Raw genomic sequence first — 16961 nt, 5'->3', positions numbered from 1 at the left:
TTAACCCTTTCTTCTATGCCCTCCATTTCTCCCTCTACAGTATCGCCACAGTACGCCCTATGTGGGGCCACCCCAGCCGTTTTCAGTGCAGCCGCCGGGGTCTGGCACCTTCTATCCTGGCCCTGGGCCGGGGGAGTACCCTGCTCAGTATGGTGAGTCTATATATATATCCTCACACACACCCCACTTCAAACCCCACCAGTCTGATTTTAAAATGTCTGTCTCCCTCCACAAAGCACACATCTGTCCTTTCTAGCACAATTATCTTATTGTACAGACCCCTTCAACTCAGTTTGTTCCTCAGCTACACACACAGAGAGAGACACACACTATACTCAGCTTTTCTTCCTCCTTCCTGACACAGCTCCCGGACCTCAATTCTATCCAGGACAGCAGGTGTACCCCCCCTCACCCCCCATCATAGTGCCTACACCGCAGCAACCTCCACCAGCCAAGCGTGAGAAGAAACCAGTGAGTATCTCTGCAAGCTGCCATCTCAACACAGACATCACACGCTGCCTATGTATGTAAGCATTACACATACGGATACACACACTAGCGTAGGCCATCTGTGCTCAGTTAGGCACCAGGTCTTCTGTTTCCACATGCATACTGTCAGAGGATATGAGAAATGATCCCTGATGAAGAGACATATCTGGATCCATCAGCCCTTTTTACTTGCATTTTGAAACAGAATATTTATTTTACAGAGAAGGTATATGAGGGATGACATGGGTTAATTTAGATCTAGGCTGCCAGTAGAAGCTGGGTTTGTTTTTATTTTTTTAAATTTAACTAGGCAAGTCAATTAAGAACAAATTCTTATTTACAGTGATGGCCTACCCTGGCCAAACCCGGACGACGCTGGGCCAATTGTGCGCCTCCCTATGGGACTCCCAATCACGTCCGGATGGGAATCAGCCTGGATTCGAACCAGGGACTGTAGTGACGTCTTAAGCACTAAGTTGCAGTGCTTTAAACTGCTGCACCACTCGGGAGCCCTAGCCTTAATGTATGCCAGGCCTTAATCTAGCTTTTTAACACCAGAAAGCCGGGATTGTTTCAAGGGACCCCATTTTGAGCCCATATGGCCAATTCAACTGTTTGGACATGATTTAGAAAGAAACCCACCTGTCTATATAAGGTCCCACAGTTGACAGTGCATGTCAGAGCAGAAACTATAACATGAAGTCCAAGGAACTGTTCGTAGATCTGGGAGAGAGAATTGAGATGAGGCATATCTTGGGAAGGGTGTAAAACAATTTTGAGTGTTGAAAGTTTCCAAGAGCACAGTGGTCTCAATCATTGGGAAATGAACAAAACATGTAACTACCCATACTCTACCTAGAGCTGGCCGTCCGACCAAACTGAGCAACCTGGCTAGAAGGACCTTGCTCAGGGAGGTGACCAAGAACCCAATGACCACTCTGACAGAACTATAGAGTTCATTGGCTGAGATGGGAGAACCTGCCAGAAGGACAACAGTCTCTACAGCACTTCACCAATCTGGACTTTATGGCAGAGTGGCAAAACATTCTGTGGTCTGATGAGACAAAAATGTAACTCTTTGGTCTGAATGTAATGCTCTATGTCTGGAGAAAACCAGGCACAGCTCATCACCCGTCTAACACCATCCCTGCTTGGGTTGCACATTTTATATAAATCAAAACGTCTTACCTACATGTGACAGTTGGAGGATTGAACACTTCTGGGAGATTCTGGAGCAGCGGCTAGGACTGCGTTTTCCACCACTTTCAACAAAACACCAAATGATCGAATTTCTCGTGCAAGAATGGTGTTGCGTCCCTCCAATAGAGTTCCCGACACTTGTAGAATCTATGCCAAGGTGCATAGAAGCTGTTCTAGTGGCTGTTAAGACACCTTTGTTGGCGTTTTCTTTATTTTGGCAGTTAACCGTAGTTTGATGTGCCATCAGTTGCGCAGGCTGACTGGCGATGAATGAGGGGAAAAATGGCTTCATAAAGCTGCTTAATACACAAATGATGTTTGTGATATCGAAATTCTAACAACATACGTGTGTTAAATATACTTATTTTGGAAAATTCAAGGACGGAAGGGTGATGACTTTAAAAATGGCTTTAATCCAGATTCGGGGGGGAAATATTTTGCTGTTCAGTTTGAAGACCCACATGAAAATACATTATCTTTCCAGAAACCCTTTTAAATGCCTCTACTGAAATATGAGATGTCGTAAAAAGTCAAGTGTTAAGCTTTTTCTCTCCATTTGCACAAGATTAATAAGAATGTGGGGCGGCAGGGTAGCCTAGTGGTTAGAGCGTTGGACTAGTAACCGAAAGGTTGCAAGTTCAAATCCCCAAGGTACAAATCTGTCGTTTTGCCCCTGAACAGGCAGTTAACCCACTGTTCCTAGGCCGTCATTGAAAATAAGAATTTGTTCTTAACTGACTTGCCTAGTTAAATAAAGGTAAAAATAAAAAAAAATGTCTGAAACGTTTGGTCACAGATGTATTAATGCTTCTTTAGACTCAGTCAGTACTCCTGTACATTACACGCTCCACTGTTTTAAATGGCTGGGGGAGGGTTGCGCTGAGACACTGGTGCTTTAGTGAGACGGCGTTCCTTTTGTGTCATTGTCCTCCCAGATCCGTATCCGTGACCCCAATCAGGGAGGCAGGGACATCACAGAGGAGATCATGGCAGGGGGCACAGGGAGCCGGAATCCAACTCCCCCTGTCGGACGACCCTCCTCCACCCCCACCCCTCCGCAGGTAAGTACACATCTACTCTCATGTTACCTGCTCTTAGGCTTAATGCGCTCTCTCTCACTCACTCACTCACTCACTCACTCACTCACTCACTCACTCACTCACTCACTCACTTACACACACTTACACACACACAAAGGGTGCCATGGTGTGCCACTGACCCACTGAACTGAGCTGAGCTATTAGCCTCTCATCCATGGCTGTGTAAAACCTGTGCTTAGGGCAGACTGCTGGGTGTTAGGAGGGAGCGGGCAATTAGGCCAGGCCACCAGGGCTTTGACACCACGACATACAGAGAGCCATGCACCAGACCAGAAACATTACCCTCAGTCTGTGTCTAATCCATCCTCTGCCATACTGCGTTAGACACAGCCAGCCACATAGACTTCAGCCACTGTCCCTGACCCACTGATCTGCACCCAACACACTTACCTGGCCTTAGGTTCACATTCTTTGCTATTCAATTTGAGTAACAGGAAACCATGGCTATTTTACAACAGTGACCTAAACGCACTGTATTTCATTGGTCATAGTTGGTTATCATGTTAATCTTGGACACACAGATCTATGGCTTACACATCTATACCTACTAGTATCTACCTACATGTATCAGTGTATCTCCTCCCTCTCTTCTGGTACAGTAAATGTTGTTATGGAACATGTCGTTTCTGCTTTCTGTCCCTCCATGAAGAATCCAGAAATAAGATTTTCTTATTTATTCAAACAAAAGGAGTCATTGCTGAATGCATTCTAATAGAAAGGGGCAATCATCTTAAATGACAGTTCTTGTTCTGGATTTTGTGGAGGGAAGTCTTTTGTTGTGACACTTCCTCCTTGTCCTCTCCTTGGACGTTAACAGTGTGTCTTTCCTCTCTTTCTGTCTTTTGTCCTTTTTACACTCCCTTTTTTTGTTGCTTTGTTTTACCTTATGTGCCTCCATTTCCCTGTCATTCTCTCCTACTCTTGCTCTCTTTATTTTTTTGCGTCTTCTCCTTTTCCCCCTTTTTGCCTGCTTTCCTTGGTTGCCGTCTCTCCTTGTCTTCCCCCGTCTTTTCCGTTGCCAATATTTCTAACCATACCCACTGGTTTCCTTGTTTCCGCTTAATTCTATTTTTGTGCTCGTTTGTGCTTATTTGGCTGTCTTTCCATGTTGCTAGTTTTTATGGCCGCACCCTCATTATCCTCACATTTTCTACCTCAAATCGCAGCAGCAGCAGCCGAGCGGCAGCCAGACTCCGGAGCAGGGCCAAGGCCAGGCCCACCCAGCCTACAGCCTGGAGCCCCCCAAGCAGCAGCAGCCCACGCCTGGGGCTGCAGACAGCAAACCAGGGCCAGGTCTGACCCTCACCCCTCCACCCTCCAGGCACAATACATCTCTGCTCTCAGAGCAGAGGCCTGAGCAAGACGTTGACTCAGTCAAGAGATAGCACAAATAATTTTCTCTTTTGTGTTTAATGTCAGTGTTATCTCTTCGCTTTTCCAGTATATGATAAGCCAAAATTGGAGCCGGTTATCCGAAAGCCTTCCTCTCCCGGGATTGGACAACCAGAACCTTCTATGGCGTGGCGAGAGGCCAGTGCACCTGTAACTGCCCCATCACCCCCTGTAGAAACAGAGCTTCCCTCTCCTGCCCCAGTGATGGTGGCGCCCATCCCTGCCCCTCGTCCTGTTGCCAGCCCCAACCCCATTGAGCAGCCCTCTGCAGTGGAGCCTGCTACTCCCACTCCCTCTGCAGCTGAGCCCAAGACCCTGCCTCCCACGACTCATTCCCAGACCCCAAACACAGTGGAGCCTCTTCCAGAAGCCGCACACACCCTGGCTGCTTCCCCCACCCCCACCCTAACCCCAAAAGCTTTGAATGGCCATGCTGACACTGGGGCTGAGCTGGACACCCAGGCCCAGGAGCCCTCCCCCCTAGATCCCTCCCCACCCCAGCCCCAGGCTTCAACCCTGGCCTCCAGAGAAGACTGTAGTGAGGCTGTGCCCAGTGAGGTGAGAGCAGAGATCCCCCCTGCTGTCATGGACTCTATCGCACCCATCGCTGTAGTGCCAGTCACTCTGACCTCCAAACCTGCGCCTGCTTTTCCAGCACCTCCCCCTGGCCTTCCACCACTAGTGCAGGCCACAGCGGAGGCCAGCAAGCCCGCCGACACTAAAGACGTCCCTCTCAAAGCAGAGACAGAGGCATTCATAACACCAGACAACAAGCCTGAACCACAGCTACAAGCCCTCTCCAGAAAGAGTCCCACTACAGGTATGTACATAACCATGGGTACAGATGACCGTGTGAATGTCACATGGATGCCTGTGTGTATACTATAAATAAACTGTTAAATGTTGCTGCTGGACACAACTAAGACTGTCCACAGTTATAGAATCTGTTTCAAATGGGATCAGTGCTGAGCTCATCACAGTGCTTACACTAACAGCTGGAGTTCATGATTATTCTGAGAGAAAGGCCACTATTTTCCGCTAGTAAAAGTATCTAGTCATAGATTTTTTAGTGGGTGCAATTTTGGGTAAATCGTTAGCCTATAGCTGACTTTAACATGTCTTTGCTGTTGTTTTTGCTGCAGGATGTCAGACTGCTCCTGATGCACCAAAGACCTGGAAGAAACCAAATGAAGAGAGTCCTGTTGGAGATGCCCAACAGAGGGAGACTGAGGTAAGCAACAACCCTTCTTATTCACTCACTGCGGGGGAACAGGAGGAGGAGATGGAGGAGGGGAAGCATAAACAGAGTAGACGGAGAAAAGGGAGAGGGAGAGAGATTATATGGGGAATAGTTCAAATGGAAAATGTTGCCACATGTGTGGCGGTGGAACACAGACATGAATGACTTGAAGTGGTGTTATCGTCAGAGTACGTTGGCAAGGAGTTATCCATCATGATCAGTGTTCCCAGCCGACTCTGTGAAGGCAGCTCTGTCCCTCTATCTCACCCCCTCTGCTTCCCCTCCCTCCCCCAGGAGGAGCTCAAGCCTTTGGAAGAGGCTGCTGGAGACCAGGCCCTGCCACCCGCCAGGAGCTGCAGCACCTCTCCCCCACCCTTAGCAGCGCCCTCAGCCCTGGAGGCAGAGGAGAGGCCCCCAGCCCCTGAGGAAAACGGGGAGGCTGAGCCCATGAGGAACGGAGCAGGACACACCTCGGAGACGGAGAGCAGTGACAGCGGGGCCACCCCTGGGGACAATGAGGGCTCCACAGGAGCACCCCCAGACCTCTTCCAGGAAGGTAGGGGGTGCTTATTATTCATTAGTGTCTCTCGCTTAGTTCTCACTATCAACAGTCATACAACCTTTGCACAGTATGAGATGAGCAGGGCTGTTTTCCTCACCTCTCTCTTGTTGTTTCCTCAGATCTGGAGACTAATGGGAAGCGTCAGTACAAACGAGACTTCCTGCTGGGCTTTCAGTTCATGGCTGCCTGTACACAGAAGCCAGACGGGCTGCCTCAGATCAGTGACGTTGTGCTGGACAAGGTGTGTGAAGACTGGGCTGAGCAGAGCTTCAACCTAGTGGTCTGAATGAGTTAGCTGTGAGCAAGGCCCTAAACCCCACAATAAATATTCAGGACTGTAAATGGATAGTGTAAGATGTTAGCAAAGTAAGTTGCTTTTGAAAAAAGCTCTGAAGTGAAAGGGTTATTTGAATGGAGTAGCCTGATTTGATCCCTTTAGTAAATACATGGCCCAATGTCTTTTTTTTTTTTATGTAGCTATTCATTATGAAATGATATGCTTCTGGTAAGTTCATCTCCCTCTGCTGCACTCTGACCGAGCCAATAGCGGCTAGCCCGTAGACATCCTGTTTTGATTAAAATCACATAGCTATTATGTCACACTTGGCAGTGTTGATAATTCAGCCCCAGAAAAGGAGCAATAGACTGGCAACGATTGATGTACAGTCCCTGGGAGTCATATTTTTCTCCCTGAGAAAATGTTCACTGGAGGAGAGTACTAAGGGAAGTCAACGACAGCTGAGAGCGCTGGAGTTGTTACCTCACAATGTTCCCTTCAGTCCTCCTTCCACATGTGGTTCTGACTTCACTCACTGCGCCAGTCACAAAATTAGTTAAACAGAATTTATCAAATGCATAGCTGATACACATAAAACAGCATACACAGTGAACTAAGACTAGGAACTAAGACTAGGATTGGGAATCCACCACCTCTCAGTGGGATGGAGCTGGGTCTGACCTCTCTCTTTCGCCCCATTGGTAGGCCCGATTCCAGCCCCTACCTCAGGCACTTCATGTAGATCTGAAAGGAGGTGATAGATCTACGCAATATGGTAGTACCCCCCTACCTTACCCTCTGATAGGCTTGGTAAAACTTTCACCATATTGATTATACCTATCGTCCTTTCAGATCTCCACAAGTGCTTAGGGAATCAGGGCTAGTAGGGTGTTGTTTCTGGACCAGGCCACAGCCACTGCTCTCCCCATATGGCTAGGCCCACAGTGTTAAAGGATCACTGCTCCCCCTGCTGGTCAGCTGTCTCACTGTCCATCGCTCTCTCTCTCCCTGTCTCTCTGCAGATAAACCAAAACAAGCTGCCAACCCGGGCGGTAGAGTCCAGGGTGATCTCCCGAGGCCCTGACTTCACACCGGCCTTTGCTGACTTTGGCAGACAGATGAGTGGAGGACGCGGCGGAGCTGCAGTGAGTCACGCTCACTCCCAGGCTCACGTAATTACTACCCTTCCACCCGACACAAACACCAATCTCTTTCTCAAATAATGTCTCTTCTTTTTGTTACTTCTCTCTCGCTCACTGACTCGCTCTCGCTCGCACACACACTCACAGAATATTACTTCTGGTATGGTAATGAACAACAACGTCGCTGGGCTGGTATCATAGTGAGATAAATTAATCATGGGGAATGATTTGCATCCCGTTTGTTTACTAGGGATTACTCATTTCCCAAAGTCATACTCATTCAAGGAAAGTTGTGAATTAGACTTCAGCACACAAGTCTTGGTGATGTGTGTGGTGTTGGTGGCGAGCTGTAGAAGTGACGTGTTGTTCTGTCTTCTCTCTCCTCCAGCAGATGATGAACATGGGGAGTGGTGCCCGGCGGCCCCCGCCCAGGAAGATTATCCTGAACGTGTCGGCGAATGAAGAGGTGCAACTGAAGAAGGCTGAGAATGCCTGGAAACCAGGCATGAAGAGGGCGGGGCCATCAGATGACCCTGAGGTCATTACAACACAGGTAGGAGGAGCCAAACCTTTCATCTGACACCCAGACACACCTACACAGTCAAATCAAAAACACACACCCTACTCAACCACAAGATGTTGAGTTTCTTCTGCAGTGACTCCACACAGGAAAGAAATATTGTGACCAAGGAGTTGTCAAGAGACCGAAGATCAAATGAAGTGAGTGAATTCTCACATCAATAAATGATGAGGATGTTGTTGCCGTGCCAGGAGCTCTTCCGGAAGGTGCGCAGTATCCTCAACAAACTGACGCCTCAGATGTTCAACCAGCTGATGAAGCAGGTGACGGACCTCACCATCGACACGGAGGAGCGCCTCAAGGGCGTCATCGACCTGGTCTTTGAGAAGGCCATCGACGAGCCCGGCTTCTCTGTGGCCTACGGGAACATGTGTCGTTGCCTCACCACGGTATGTTAAGCTCAGCTAACTATTGTTTAGACATGATTATCTGTGGTTCCTCTAAATGCTGCTAATCAACATAAAAATATAAACTGTACATGGGTCCTCTTAAGTCCCATAAACATTCAGCAAAATGTCCTTAAAGGTATATTTCTGCCCCCCTTTCACTCTTTCTAGACCTTATCTCTCGTTCAATTCTCAGTTTTTCTTTACTCTGCTCTTTCCCCTATATCTCTGTACCTCTAACCAAATAGCTTATTACCTCTGTTATTCTCCAGCTCAAAGTGCCCATGACGGACAAACCCGGAACCACAGTGAACTTCCGCAAACTGCTGCTCAACCGTTGTCAGAAAGAGTTTGAGCGGGACAAGGTGGATGACGTGGTGTTTGAAAGGAAACAGAAGGAACTCGACTCTGCACAGGTACCTAAACCCCCCCCACACACACACACACACACACACACACACACACACACACACACACACACACACACACACACACACTACCCAGATCACCAATCTGTCTGTCACCTTGTAGTAGGGGAATACAGAGCAGAGAATTGTATGAGACTGATGTATTGTGAAGAGTTAGTGGGGGCTCATTGTTAGCTGTTGCTAGTTACTTAGTTCTGACAATCTACTCTCCATTTCCTCTCTAGTCCAGTGATCAAGAGAGACTACGGTTAGAGCTGGAGGAGGCCAAGGACAAGGCCCGCCGGCGCTCCATAGGGAACATCAAGTTCATCGGAGAGCTGTTCAAGCTCAAGATGCTGACAGAGGCCATCATGCACGACTGCGTGGTCAAGCTGCTGAAGAACCATGACGAGGAATCGCTGGAGTGCCTTTGCAGGCTGCTCACCACCATCGGCAAGGACCTGGACTTTGAGAAGGCCAAGGTGAGCCATGGGGAGGGAGCTTAAATGACTTCCAGCTGGTCGTTTGAGGAAGCCCCTGAGGCCTGGGAGGACGTGGGTGAGGAGACATCTCACTGCTCCCTCGCGCCTGCTGTTGTCTGACCTGTTTTAACCTGCTCCTGGCCAAAGGAAAGACTCCTACACACGTACCAGTGTTCACCCTCTTTGGGCTCTACCAGAGTTTTAAGACTCTCTGTGGTCCTCATATTTACAAATGCTGTAATTGTGTATATCTGTCACATTTAACACTGAGACAGGAAATCACATTTAGTAGTCTGTGTTTTATAGGCTAAGAAAAAAGGCTTTTGTTGTACCTGCTCCCAAACTGCTCAGTTTAGTTTGAGGCAATACTATATCACACTGAATTGCAAAATGGAGTGGAATGAAATGACATGAGAGCGTCTGGCTGTCCACTGGAGTGAATAGTGAGAATTTTGTATTCATACATCACTTTGCAATGACCCTTCATCTCTCTCTTTCTTGTCATAGCCTCGCATGGATCAGTATTTCAATCAGATGGAGAAAATTGTTAAGGAGCGGAAGACATCGTCCCGGATACGGTTTATGCTGCAGGACGTGATAGACCTCCGATTGGTAAGTGTGTGTGTGTGTGCATACTCGAGCCTTGTGGTTGTGTGCTGTCTGTGCAGCTCAGCTCACCAGTGAGGGTTCTTTTTTTTTTTTATTACAACAAATAGGAGAAAACAAATTCTCATTTTCAGTTATTCACGCGGGCTCCCTGAGCAGACCAGTAATTCACTCTGAGGAAGAAAACAACAGACTGTAATCAGTTAGATTTGGGCATAGAATAAAAAATTCTGCATGTATAGCCATCAACAAAATACTGCTGTGCCATTGGGGCTCCTTGACTGTAGGCTAATTGTGTTGTACGCAGTTCAGTAATTAAAAACACCAGATTGTCTCTCTGAGGAAACTCATTTACATGTACATTTTAGTCATTTAGCAGACGCTCTTATCCAGAGCGACTTACAGTAGTGAATGCATACATTTCATTTCATGCATTTAAAAAAAAAATGTATTGGACTCCTTGCGTAAGTCTAACACTGCTCTTTCCAACAGCACAACTGGGTGTCCAGGAGAGCTGACCAGGGCCCTAAGACCATCGAGCAGATCCACAAAGAGGCCAAGATTGAGGAGCAGGAGGAGCAGAGGAAGGTGCACCAGCAGCTGCTATCCAAGGACACCAAGAGAAGGCCAGGTCAGCCAGGCCCCATGGGCTACATCCTCTAAGGCTTAGAACTACACTGGCATTCCCTCCCCATAGCCTGCAGCCGGAGACACTACAGTGGCCCACAGTGGTCAGAAAGTTCCCCTACTATCCCATCTGTCAACTCACCCCACAGTATTCTCTCAAACCTGGGGCACTATTTGATTTGTCTTTAATAAACCTGTTGACATGTCATCCCTCCTGTGTGTGTTTCCTCTGTCCTCCAGAGCAACAACAGCAGCAGAGAGAACAGCAAAGGGAGCAGCAGAGGGAGCAGCGTGTGCAACAGAGAGACGAGACCTGGAACACTGTGCCCATGACCAAGAACAGCAGGACAATCGACCCCGCCAAGATCCCCAAGATCTCCAAGGTCAGCCACTAAAGCACCTGTAGACCTCAACTTTTGACTGACTCGTTTGGCCGTTTTACCATGGAGGTTCACTGGGGTTTTAAGTGTACTCAATTTTAATTACAAAATGGCATCTGTCAATAATTTGTTTGGTTCCTTCAAGTCTGTAGAAGTTGGAAGACATGAGTTATGTTCTCATTGGTCTACAAGCACAAGTCTTTAAGGACAAATATTAACTTAACATTCAGATTTTACTGAGTTATAGTTCATATAAGGAAATCAGTCAATTGAAATAAATTCATTAGGCCTTAATCTATGGATTTAATCTATGGATTTCACATCACCCACTGGGGAGCCAGGCCCACCCTTGTGCGTATGGAAAATGTATAGTATATTTTATTTCAGCTCAGTACAGTAGATGAAACTACTGTGTTGTAATGTATATACTGCATTAGGCATCTCATCACGTACAAGATTCCTGTGGTTCTTCATCCCTGTCCTCAAATGATACTGATAGTCCCATCCCTACCTCTTCAAAGAGTATTTTAAATACCCCCCCCCCCCACACACACACACACACACACACACACACACACACACACACACACACACACACACACACACACAAAAAAAAAGCCTAACACTCCCATTTGACTTTTTTTTTGGGGGGGGGGATAAATTTGCTTCCTATGACTGTGATATGTGGTTGTCTCACCTAGCTATCTTAAGATGAATGCACTAACTGTAAGTCACTCTGGATAAGAGCTTCTGCTAAATGACTAAAATGTAAATGTAGTGGTGAAATGATATGGGTCCAAATGCCAGATAGTTGGGGTACAAGCACACCCAGCCTTGCATATTGGAGCATGGCTCCCCATGCCATACATAGCTGCTATGAACCCACATCTGTGTGTCAATACCAATGATGTATTAGGCAGCTCTCCATTCTCCTCAGAGACTGTTGGTCATTATAGCATTGTAGGCCCAGATCACATGATATGAGTATTGGAAGGTGAACTGTTTCTGTCTGTTATCATCCTGTTTAGCCTCAGATGGATGAGAAGATCCAACTAGGACCACGAGCCTCACTCAACTGGATGAAGGGCAGCAGCGGAGGGGCCAAGGCCAGTGACTCCGGTGAGGAGACATTAGGGCTGGGCGAGATATAGAATATTTTTTTGTTTGTTTTAGCGCGATATTCCAAATGCCTGTATCGCAATAATCCCGTTTATTATTATTTTTCTTGTTTTTATGAGCACTTCTGTACTGTACATCCTGTTCTCATGTTGTCTTTTGGTCTCGTCTCATTCGCTCGTTCTGCTGTGACTGTGCACCTTCCCATTTATGCACACTAAGCCCTGCCACTCACAACAACATAGATGGAAAATAACTGTTTCCTCTCTGACAACAGGCAGTTTCAACTCGCAATTTGCATTTGAGGTTTGGTCCAACAGAATCGGTCATATGGACTCAAACACATTAAGACATTATTTAACTGTAATAAATGAGAACTTAACCTTTCTGACGATACTTGAATTCATTAGATTATTGCTGACTGTTTGAAATGCAGTGTATTTTATAATGATAGTGATGTGACATTTTTGGCCGATACAATAACCGATATTTAACATTTTTGCGGCCTTTAAGCATTCTAGTACAGGTAAATAGTTAACACACACACATGGACGCAGCGGTCTAAGGCACTGCATCTCAGTGCAAGAGGCGTCACTACAGTCCCTGGTTTGAATCCAGGCTGTATCACATCCGGCCGTGAATGAGAGAATTTGTTCTTAATTGACTTGCCTAGTTAAATAAATGTTACACACACACACACCACACTGACCAAAAGGTTATTTTGTTGGCATTTACGTATGTCCCCATTACCAGTAAAACATAATCTACACCTATTTCTTTCACTTGCTGTGCTGTTTCATTGTTCAGTCGTTTCATTCTCAACCAGGATTTCTATGGTACTCCGTTTGGGTCTTTGAGTGTCAATAATGATACACGTCAAATAACACTTTGTTGACCAAGCAGGACCTGAGTATGACTGCACGTCACATAATAATTTAACGCATTCATACATTTTTTACATAGTTATTACACATTGATTACACTATCACTCGTATTTCATATGTCACAACAATTCATTGATACGTATGCTATGATGCTGGTAAAGTTGTCTTGCGCACCTAGTGCTGGTCATAAAAAAGAAAAGCTAGCTTAGCTCATGGATGCAAACATTGTTCTTCCCCAAAAACATAAGCAAAACAACATCTGTTTCAGTAGCTATAGTTAGCTAGCTATAACATATCTTGGTTATTGAGTAGACTGATCCCCAATCCTTAGGTAAAGCTGTACAGTGCAATATGAATGTCAATACAAACACTAGGCTGACTGGGGAGGTGATTTCACACAGTCACAGTGCCACGATAAGAGCTAGAATGCTAATATTTGCGTAAACTCTAAACAGTTGTGTTCTGTGGGTGTCACTGAGTAGACTGATACTAGAGGTCGACCGATTAATCGGAATGGCCGATTAATTAGGGCCGATTTCAAGTTTTCATAACAATCGTAAATCGGTATTTTTGGACGCCGATTTGGCCGATTTGTACACCTTTATTTAACTAGGCAAGTCAGTTAAGAACACATTCTTATTTTCAATGATGGCCTAGGAACGGTGGGTTAACTGCCTTGTTCAGGGGCAGAATGACAGATTTTTACCTTGTCAGCTCGGGGATTCAATCTTGCAACCTTACGGTTAACTAGTCCAACGCTTTTTTTTTAAAGCAAACTTAACATGTGTAAATATTTGTATGAACATAAGATTCAACAACTGACACACAAACTGACAAGTTCCACAGACATGTTACAATGTGTCCATGAACAAAGGGGGGTTCAAAATCAAAAGTAAGTCAGTATCTGGTGTGGCCACCAGCTGCATTAAGTACTGCAGTGCATCTCCTCCTCACCAGATTTGCCAGTTCTTGCTGTGAGATGTTACCCCACTCAGCCACCACGACACCTGCAAGTTGACGGACATTTCTGGGGAGAATTGCCCTAGCCCTCACCCTCCGATCCAAAAGGTCCCAGGCGTGCTCAATGAGATTGATATCCGGACTCTTCGCTGGCCATGGCAGAACACGGACATTCCTGTCTTGCAGCAAATCACGCACAGAACGAGCAGTATGGCTGGTGGCATTGTCATGCTGGAGGGTCATGTCAGGATGAGCCTGCAGGAAGGGTACCACATGAGGGAGGAGGATGTCTTCCCTGTAACGCACAGCGTTGAGATTGCCTGCAATGACAACAAGCTCAGTCCGATGATGCTGTAACACACCGCCCCAGACCGTGACGGACCCTCCACCTCCAAATCGATCCCGCTCCAGAGTACAGGCCTCGTTGTAACGCTCATTCCTTCGACGATAAACGCGAATCCGACCATCACCCCTGGTGAGACAAAACCGCGACTCGTCAGTGAAGAGCACTTTTTTCCAGTCCTGTCTGGTCCAGCGATGGTGGGTTTGTGCCCATAGGCGACGTTGTAGGTGGAACTTCGATAACGAGGAAATACTCAGAGAATACATCCACTTTTTGTACCGAGTGCCTCTTGCATTTGTGTAGATATTTGTTTGGGTCGTCCTGTGTGACGCACTGTCATCTTCGATATGTGGCTGCAGCTACGTTGCTTAAAATGGAATATTTCCTGCAAAGATGTCGGAAAATGTGAGATGTTCAGCAGCTAAAATTGCAAGGGAACTCCTCACTCGGTGCAAAAAAGTGGATTTGATACTTTTCTGAATATTCTCTGGTTTTTGGAGTTCCACCTGCAACTAGTAACAGGAGTTTTTAAGACACCGCCAAGTAAAGGTCGGTTGAATGTTGTACTGTGTTGTCTGTACCACCTGCTCGACCTCAGACGCAAGCTATAGCTTTAGATATGCCACAGAGGTTCAAGCCTGCTTGGCTAACCGTCACACACACACACACTGGTGATGCAGGTGAACTAGTTATACTTGTGTCCTGGTTGAAATGTAATTTCTGCTGCTTCATTTTGTCTCCTATCAGAATTATCCCGGTCTGGTGGTGGTGGTGGTGCCAGTTTAAACCGGTACTCTGCACTCCAGTCCACCCAATCTCATCAAACCACCCCACCGGCACAGAACCTAGAGTATGACACTAGAAAGACCTTGGGCAGGTAAGGATCACATTTTGAAAGTTGTGTATTATGGATTTGGTCTCAAACTCTGAACGTCCCATTTCAGGTCAAAACATTATCTTGTTTGTTTGTGTGTGTGTGTGTGTGTTCTCCTCCCAGTCGAAGCAGTGCAAGGAGAGAGCGAAGTGAGAAGCCCCTGAGCCCAGCTCCGTCGAGGCCCGGTTCCTTCGTCCGAGGCGGGAGTGCCAAGGAGCTTCTGGAGAGCCCGGCCCTAAGCCCTGAGGAGCCCCGCAGAGAGCTGGAGAGCCCCAGGAGGCCCAGCGTAAGCGAGGACAAGACTGAGCCAGAGCGCAGCAGTGCCAGGGAGCCTGGTGAGGGAACAGGAGGACAGTTCTAGACTGACTAAACATACGGAGTCAGTGGACACTCACTCGCACACTCTATAAGGGGAGCACTCTTGTAACGGTGTTCTTTCCCCTACAGTGAAAGCAGAGCCTGTGGTGGCCCAGTCTCCAGAGAGACCTGCCCTCTCTGAGGAGGAGATGGAGAGGAAGTCCAGAGCTATCATTGACGAGTTCTTGCACATCAACGATTATAAGGTGCAATCGTTTAATAATGCTATTATATTGCATACTGTATGTGAATGCCTTTGTGTTTTACTCTCAAAAGGAAGTTTGTTTTACAAAGATATGTGTTTGTTGTATTCTCTGTAGGAGGCTGTGCAGTGTGTGGATGAGCTGGACATGTCCTCTCAGCTCCATGTGTTTGTGCGTGTGGGGGTGGAGTCCACTCTGGAGCGCAGTCAGATCACACGGGACCACATGGGCAAGCTCCTCTTCCAGTTGGTGCAGCAGGACATCCTGGCCAAGCCCCAGTTCTTCAAAGGGTCAGCCTGCCTACATATCCATCTGCTCTCATTCAACATGTGTCATCTAACAACTGTGCTGTATCTAAAATGGCCGTCTCATCAGATTATCTTTCCCAGGTTTGCTGACACCCTTGAGCTGGCGGATGACATGGCCATTGACATTCCCCATATCTGGCTGTATCTGGCCGAGCTGCTCAGCCCTGTGCTGAGAGACAGGGGCTTCTCTATGAGAGAGCTCTTTAGGTAACACCGCTACTCTACAGCACCACAATATTGTATTGTTATCTCCCTGTAAAGTTATGGAGATCAAGAGGGGGTTACTATTGCATCAACAGAGCTTATCAGATCAGTCCACATGCAACCCACATTTATTAAGATCTCACAGTCTGCAGGATGACAAATGTACTCCATTTCGTTGCCTCTGTCAAATATTACTGACTGTGGCTATCTCAGTTCACTCATTATGGAGTGTTGATGTTGGCTCTCACACCTCCATTCCCTGCTGTGGCTTTCTGTAAACTGAGATATGAAGAAAAACAGTTGGGCGGGATGGAACCGCTGGAGACATCTAATCGTTTTCACTGTTTGTCCACAGTGAATTAAGCAAACCTTTACTTCCTGTGGGAAGAGCTGGGATCTTATTTTCTGAAATACTGCACATACTATGCAAACAAATGGTAAGTGACATTTTGTCGGTTTTACTCCTAGTTTACTCCTAGCCCCTTTACCGCTTTCAAACAACATTTCCCTCACAGAGAACAGTTAACATAGCTGTCAGATATTTTTGCATAGCTTTTGTGTAATTTAGACGAGCGGTGTAAACGAGTCGGGTGAGAGTGCGTTATAGTGCATATCAAGTAAACAAGTCAACAAACTATTGGATGCCAGGTTTCTGACATGTTATCCTGTCTGTCTCCTACACAGAGCCATAGGAAAGTGGGCACCTTGTGGAGAGAGTCGGGCCTTAGCTGGAGTGACTTCTTGCCAGAGGGAGAGGATGGCCAGGATTTCATCTCAGAGCAGGTTAGTGAGATAAACCCTCTGTATTACGGCATGGAGGCATCCCAACAGAAACAGGTTCA

The 16961-nt window shown here is 46.8% G+C and overlaps 1 protein-coding gene across 3 annotated transcripts in view; it reads left to right on the top strand.

Moving 5' to 3' along the window:
- The window catches only part of LOC106582990 (eukaryotic translation initiation factor 4 gamma 3), a 75801-nt gene that overhangs the window by 56813 nt on the left and 2027 nt on the right, over positions 1-16961 (top strand). For 2 of the 3 annotated variants that reach the window (XM_014166673.3, XM_014166660.3), the window contains 24 exons: positions 41-152; positions 365-471; positions 2625-2750; positions 3905-4082; positions 4231-5001; positions 5324-5412; positions 5716-5977; positions 6103-6224; positions 7283-7432; positions 7791-7955; positions 8174-8371; positions 8641-8784; positions 9021-9257; positions 9765-9869; positions 10356-10494; positions 10731-10873; positions 11899-11989; positions 14921-15050; positions 15171-15382; positions 15495-15610; positions 15725-15897; positions 15997-16122; positions 16475-16556; positions 16804-16902. In XM_014166673.3, the coding sequence (XP_014022148.1) occupies positions 41-152; positions 365-471; positions 2625-2750; positions 3905-4082; positions 4231-5001; positions 5324-5412; positions 5716-5977; positions 6103-6224; positions 7283-7432; positions 7791-7955; positions 8174-8371; positions 8641-8784; positions 9021-9257; positions 9765-9869; positions 10356-10494; positions 10731-10873; positions 11899-11989; positions 14921-15050; positions 15171-15382; positions 15495-15610; positions 15725-15897; positions 15997-16122; positions 16475-16556; positions 16804-16902 (4077 nt within the window). The remainder of the gene's footprint in view (positions 1-40; positions 153-364; positions 472-2624; positions 2751-3904; positions 4083-4230; positions 5002-5323; positions 5413-5715; positions 5978-6102; positions 6225-7282; positions 7433-7790; positions 7956-8173; positions 8372-8640; positions 8785-9020; positions 9258-9764; positions 9870-10355; positions 10495-10730; positions 10874-11898; positions 11990-14920; positions 15051-15170; positions 15383-15494; positions 15611-15724; positions 15898-15996; positions 16123-16474; positions 16557-16803; positions 16903-16961) is intronic. The other variant, XM_045705615.2, reaches the window with a different exon arrangement.

This window comes from Salmo salar, chromosome 22, assembly GCF_965601325.2.
Source record: "Salmo salar chromosome 22, fSalSal1, whole genome shotgun sequence".
In the NCBI taxonomy this organism is placed as follows: domain Eukaryota; kingdom Metazoa; phylum Chordata; class Actinopteri; order Salmoniformes; family Salmonidae; genus Salmo; species Salmo salar.
This window is presented reverse-complemented; position numbering and strand designations above follow the sequence as displayed.